Source organism: Solanum pennellii, chromosome 4 (assembly GCF_001406875.1).
Source record: "Solanum pennellii chromosome 4, SPENNV200".
NCBI classification, from domain to species: domain Eukaryota; kingdom Viridiplantae; phylum Streptophyta; class Magnoliopsida; order Solanales; family Solanaceae; genus Solanum; species Solanum pennellii.
In genome coordinates, this window is record NC_028640.1 from 52,238,533 (window position 1) to 52,245,157 (window position 6,625).

The following is a 6,625-nucleotide window of genomic DNA, read 5'->3' on the forward strand; positions in this document are numbered from 1 at the left end:
ACCAATTCAATTAGCTCCCCATCTGCCAACTAACTCAATTAGTAGACTTTTCTATTATATAGAGCATATATGTATATGGACTTTTATATTCAAAAAATTAGTTGAACAACCATAGTAAAAGCCTGTGGCAGTCCTCAGTGGAGAAACAAATTGAAGGTTATTTGTAAAAATCTACATATTTTTTCTTATAGTGAATTTCGTTTACATTAAACTTGCTTGAATTGATTTGTATGAATATGTTCTCTTGTCTAGGTTTAAGAGTTACGAATGATAAGAATCTTTTCTCCTTGTGTTTTATTTTTTCATTAGACTGGCGCAACTAATTTTTCGGGCTTGTTTGTTAAGTTTTGTAATGCCCATTATTCCTGAAGTTGGTTTTGATATTTCCGACGAGAACTCTATGACTTCACCTTTTCCGGTTAACAGGGTAATATACTTTCAATCGTGTTCGTACGTCTTTCATTTTTAGAAAAGACATGCTTTCAGATTTTGTGCACTCCAAAAAAAATAAAGTTATGCATATGATGTGTTGTCATGTTGATGTTGTATTGTAGAAACGTAAAAAAATGAATAAATCACGTGGTTCAGCGGTTGATAAATGGACTAATGAAGAAACATCAATCCTTATAAGTGTCTTGCATGATGATGCGAGGATGTCCTGATTTAAAGGTTATGCCATCAGTGGTCCACGATTAATAGAAGTTAGGAATGAGTTTTTTGAGAAAATTGAAAATCGAGATTTCTATTTTGCTATGTAAGACAAATTTATGGTTAGTTTTGATAGTTTTAAAAACTTATAGGTATAAATCATATTTCTTAAAAGAATGAAATATGTTTCACAAATACTATGGCCAAACACATGGTGAAATTTCACCCAAATTTTCATCCAAATAATATTTGCCAAAAATATTTGAATACTTATGGCCAAACTCTAGCTTAACTTGAAGAAAAAGCCATTTGTGGGGAAAAAAGAAGAGAACTACTATAACACCCAACCTGCCCATTCATTTAGAAAATGCGGCTGAAAACCTTGAGGACAGTGTGGAGAGTGGAGACCCATAAACCACTTCATTGCTTCTCTTTCTTCTCCAAGCTGCTCCTATGAAGTCTGTTACTGCCATTCCTTCTCTCAACAAAGCTTTTCAAACTCTCTTCACTCACTCCACAACAAACCCTTCTCTTCTCCACACTCTCTCTCGAAACCTACAAAATTCTCATCGTCCGATTACTCTAACTTTTTCCCTCATTCTCCGACGACAATCGTATTCTTTGAACCAAGGTTTCATTTCCTCTAGTAAGAATCCTAGTTACGCTGTGGCTAAATGTCTCTCTTCAATATCGTCTTCACCGCACACGGTCGATTGGGACACCGTTTCGTGCTCGGAGATCGCAGAAGCTGAGGAATTGTGTTTGGAGAGGGAAGAAGATGATGATGATGCTAGTGCTACAGCTGTTAAGCCGTATATTCCTGTTAGGGCATTCTTTTTCTCTACTAGGTTTGTCTCTATCTGTTTCTTTCATTTCGTTTTTGTTCAAAATTGGAAAATATTGATTGGAAGTTTTTGCAGTGTGGATTTGAGGAGCTTAGTGGAACAGAACAAGCAGAATTTTATTCCACCTTCCTCTCGAATGACAAATTATGTTGTTTTAAGATTTGGGGATACTAAGAAGGCTGCCAGTGTGAGTGTGTCTTTTGTCTATCTTCTGCGCTTTTATTTGTATAATTTTGCTTACGGTTACATCCAGTGTATTTGCACAAGTAGTTTGGACATACATGATTATGAAGGTTACTTTGATGTTTTGAACCTTGTTTGGTTGATTTTATGGAAATGTATCTGTTAGAAGAGTAATGGAAGAAAAGGTTGAGAGAATGTTTGTTACTCTTTATACTTACACTCTGTGGTGTTTGTATTTGCATTTCTTCGTTCGCTATGTGTCTACTCACTTTTCTATCCAAGTCCAATTTGTTTTCACCCTCTACCTGTCACTCCTCTTCAGGTTGGTGAATAAAAATTATAGGGACCGAGTTTGTTATATATATGGCTAGTTCGGGTGCCGATAGAGGGATTTTGTGAATAATTCTACAGGCTGACCATTTGAAATTGCAATCTTTTAGACTATGTCTCCTAAGCTATCTTTTCCCTTGCAAAGTCACAGTCAATTATGTGTTTGATTCTCTTATAAAGCATTGGATTTGATACAATATGAAGTGATTGATAAATATTACAGTCAACCTCAAGTAATACCTTACTTATCCAAATTTTCGTTGAGTAGTTGCTTGCTCTTTATACATTTTCCACCATTATAGTTTGATTTTCTGAGTTTGCACTGCACTATAATATGCAATTACATATGTTTCCTCCTTTTCCATGACACTAAATTATCTCCAACTAAGATATAGCGTATCCAGGAATAGATCCTTATCACAGTGTGGTCCTGCTCATTCTACATTAATGTACTCAACACTCTTCTCTCCTCAGCCATTGTAGCGTTATCCTCTTGCTGGAGCAGGTATTTATATCAAAAGTTACTATAACTACATCTTGATGAGCATCACGAGAATCTAGAAGTAGCTTGTGATACTCACGGGTAGATAATATCAAGTTGAGTCATGGGGGGGTAGTTTGGCTCATCAAACAATCTTGTATCTTCCAGGATAAAGTGGGGTTTTTCAGATGTGGTTGAAATTTTCGTCCTGAAAATTTGGAAACAATAAACACTTACCAATTTTTTTAAGCGAAGATCATTAGTATTTTATTTTTTACAAAAAAGAAGAAGAGGGTAACCAGTACAGAGGTGTTTGCTGCAATTGCCTACAAAGTTGCTGATAGATTGTAGCATTCTTTCACTTTTTATCTTTAAAGTTGTAGGCACTTGAATTGTGATTTTGTAATGCATGAAGCTATATATTTTTATGGACCATAACATGTATGGATCTGTTATATGTAGCATGATAAGCACTCAAAATGATAAAGCGTCAGCAAGATGAAATATATAAATTACCCTTCTCTGTTCTTCTTGTGCAAGACTGGTTTGCTATTTTAACTGGGAGTATGATGTCCTCTTTATCTACTTGACAATAGTGACTGGAGCATCTTCAATGTTCTCAGCTTCAAATTCATGCTCCCCCAAAAGAGGCATGGACTGGTGATATGTTCTTGAAGTATAAATGTTGAAGATTGCATATTTACAGAGGAGCACTTATATGTCTAACTGCCACAGTGCAAATTGTTCTTCTTTGGTTTGTAGTTGAGATCATTTTGTATTTGCCTTGTTGCAATCTAGCCAGATTCATGATCTAATTTCTGGATGTTGTTAAGTTCTGGCTGATCGTTCGTCAATTACCTTTCCAGATTCATGATCTAATTTTACCAGAAATAGGAATTTTTCCTGATGTCTGCAGACAATAGACCTTCTCTATCTGTTTGCAACAGGTAGAAACTAGACCATCTACAATTCAACGTAGTGAATCACTGTGAACATGAGTTCACTTTGATTGACCACATCTGCCTCATTGGAAATTTTTGTTATATCTAGGAGTTTTTAACAATATGGTTGAAAGAGTTGCATGTCAATGTAGGAAGTGAATGATGGATTTTAGTAGTTTTAGATAACTCCTGATTTGCATTAAGAGACTAATTTGTTAGTATTGCGATGAAATAGATCTTATTACAATAGAATGGATATAGTAGATATACATAACCACCCCAGCCAGTTTGCAATCAAGGTGTGGTTGATTGATTGATGTTTGTTCTGTTTGAAGGCATTGGGCTAAAAGTTTTTTTGCCTGACATTTTCCTTTCCTTTCCCATGTTATACTTTTTTCCCCAAGCTTGCTCCTGTGCAGGTTTGTTTTTGAAGATTTCTGTTTTTCTTTTAGTGCAGACGTTTTTGGATTGAGGTGGTCTTGTTTTTGTTTGTCCTTGCTAAATAAGCATATAATAAATTCTAATATTACTTGTTAGTGTTAATGTATTTTTTCCTAATATAATTTTTATGTGTTATGCTTTCAGGCATTAGGTGCCAACTTAAGTGGCAGTGACTGCTGTTACATGGTAGTTTTTCAATATGGCTCGATTGTCTTGTTTAATGTTTCCGATCACGAGGTTGATGGATACCTGAAGATTGTCGAGAGACATGCTTCAGGGTTATTGCCGGAGATGAGAAAGGATGGTGAGTTTATGTGAGAATGATTCAAGCTACAAAATGCTTTATGATGCATTTTAAATTTGTTATATAGTATGTTCATTTTTCTTATTCTTTTGGACAAATGTTTATTATTCTTATTCTTTCTTTTACTTCTGAAACCATCACTAATGGAACTACATATTTTTGAGGTAGTAAATGTTTTATGACAAGGTTGCATGTTGATATCAGGAATTTGGATTTGAGTTGGTTTTGTTTAAAAACAAGAAACACAAGTGACCTCTGGATCTTCAGTTCTGCTGCCAATTCTAACTTTTGCTTTCTCCTCAAAGGATTGACCGAGTAGAACTTTCTGGGAAAAAAGCAAAGAGAGAGACATTTTTACTTTCCCAGGGAGGGGTGGATGTGATTAGGAATTTAACAGTCAAATCAGCCCCCTTTTATTTTTTTTGGGAGAGATCCAAATGACATTTTTCATTCATATGCTAAAGTTTTTTTTTTGGCATCAATAGTGACTTTATTTTCAATTTCAGACCTCCATTTTTTTCTTCTTCTTCTAACATGCTGATTCAGGCCTGTTATAAATAGAACAGACAAATATTATGGAATTTCATGGAAGAATCTCTTCACTTCCTAAAACTCAGTTTCCCATTAATTGATGACCTCTCGGGGAAGTGTCACAAACTGAATAACACTCCTGTTAGGATTTGGAGTGCATTTTAATTATTTTCCTTTATACTAATCAACTGAAGTGTGTGTCATACTGAGATTGCATGTTAGTTCTTGATCTAGCAAATTTTGGCTACTTGAAATAATTTTTCGTTATTAAGTACATTGGATAATTGTGTATCTAAATGATCATTCCCCGGGTTAACTCTCCTGGGTGGTTTGCGAGCTATTGCATAGGAGAGGGGGTTTTACCCTATGGCGCACCCAAAGGGTAGAGGCTGCGAATTTCCCTTGTCATAAAAAAAATGTAACTGATCATTCCCTTATTTGTGTAGATTTGTGTTCTTAGTCCTTTTTGGAATCTAATATTTAAGTCATCTCATGTGTTTCTTTACCAACTTTGAGTGAGATTCAATTCTCTCATCTCTTTTAAGAACAAAAGTTTTCTGGACACTCACTGATGTCTATTTTGTGGAACTTTAGAATATGAGGTAAGAGAGAAGCCAACTTTGAGCACATGGATGCAAGGTGGATTGGACTACATAATGTTGCAATATATGAATATAGATGGTATCCGAACCATTGGAAGTGTTCTTGGTCAAAGTATTGCTCTTGATTATTATGTTCGCCAAGTAGGTGTCTTCCAACTTATATGTGATCAGCCTGAGAAGGTTCTTAGTTGTAGTAACTTTCTGACTAGTATCCTCTACCATTCCAGGTTGATGGAATGGTTGCAGAGTTTACGGACATCAATCGTGGAATGGAAAAGACTGGAACTTTCACAATGGAGAGAAAAAAGCTTTTCCAACTGGTTGGCAAGGCAAATTCTAATCTTGCTGATGTGATTCTTAAGCTTGGACTTTTTGAGAGGTATATTTGCATCTATTTAGCTATGTCATGAATTTCTTTATTTCTTCTTCCTTTTTCTGTTTCCCTATTATATCAATATTGTGATTTGGAAGAGTTGGTATAGAAATTAACTTTTTTCTATCTGGGAACTAGGGAACTTTTGTAAAGTGGAAGTGGCCTGGAAATGTGCTTTGTTTTTTTCTAATACTTATTATTATTTCAATCCAAGAACTGGGGGCCGTTTTTATGAGAAACAAAAGTTAATTGTTGACCCCAATTAGTCATTCATGTTCTGGAAAAAGTTTGTAACTTTTTCGTGTCTGCTCTTTCAATCTTTCTTCTTTTATAGTTGAATTCATATTTTGAAACAGGTAAGGTTGTATTCTTCAGTATTAAGTATTAAGGGCATGCTGGCCACCTCCAAAATGGAATATCATCAATTACAAGTCTCCTATTTGGTCTACTATCTGATCTATATCAACTGTACACAATTGTTTACACCAAAAAAGTAAGGATTCAATGCAATTCCATTTCACTTTATGAATGAAATTGGGCCTATCCTCAAAAAATATACCACTTCTTTACAGCCATACTGACCACCATATGCATGATGGGACTAATCTCCACCATTTCTTCCGACTCTTACTACTACCTCCCCTCCTAATCCAACTACTTGATAGATCTGATGTGTGCTCTGGCATGGTCCAGATGTAACTTAATATGTTGAGGAAGAGATTCCACAACTGAGTGACTGAAGCCGCAACGTAGGAAGAGATGCTTGTTTGTCTCTCCTGTAGTGTTACACACAAAGCATCTAGGAACCGTCTCCCTTTCTTCTACAGAACTTCTTGAGTTAGACATGCCCTCTTAATCACTGGTCAAGTAAAGCATTTTACCTTGGTGGGGATGGTACTTTTCCAGAAATAGTTCCAATAGTAGAGAGTACAAACCCCCCCCCCCC

General features: G+C 35.7%; 1 protein-coding gene across 1 annotated transcript in view; it reads left to right on the forward strand.

Moving 5' to 3' along the window:
- The first annotated feature begins 961 nt into the window (after positions 1 to 961).
- LOC107018188 (sporulation protein RMD1) overlaps positions 962 to 6,625 on the forward strand; it is a 9,662-nt gene continuing 3,998 nt past the window's right edge. The window contains exons 1-5 of the mRNA XM_015218603.1: positions 962 to 1,496; positions 1,569 to 1,680; positions 4,014 to 4,173; positions 5,299 to 5,447; positions 5,534 to 5,685. Coding sequence (XP_015074089.1) covers positions 1,102 to 1,496; positions 1,569 to 1,680; positions 4,014 to 4,173; positions 5,299 to 5,447; positions 5,534 to 5,685 — 968 coding nt within the window. The 5' untranslated portion in view covers positions 962 to 1,101. The remainder of the gene's footprint in view (positions 1,497 to 1,568; positions 1,681 to 4,013; positions 4,174 to 5,298; positions 5,448 to 5,533; positions 5,686 to 6,625) is intronic.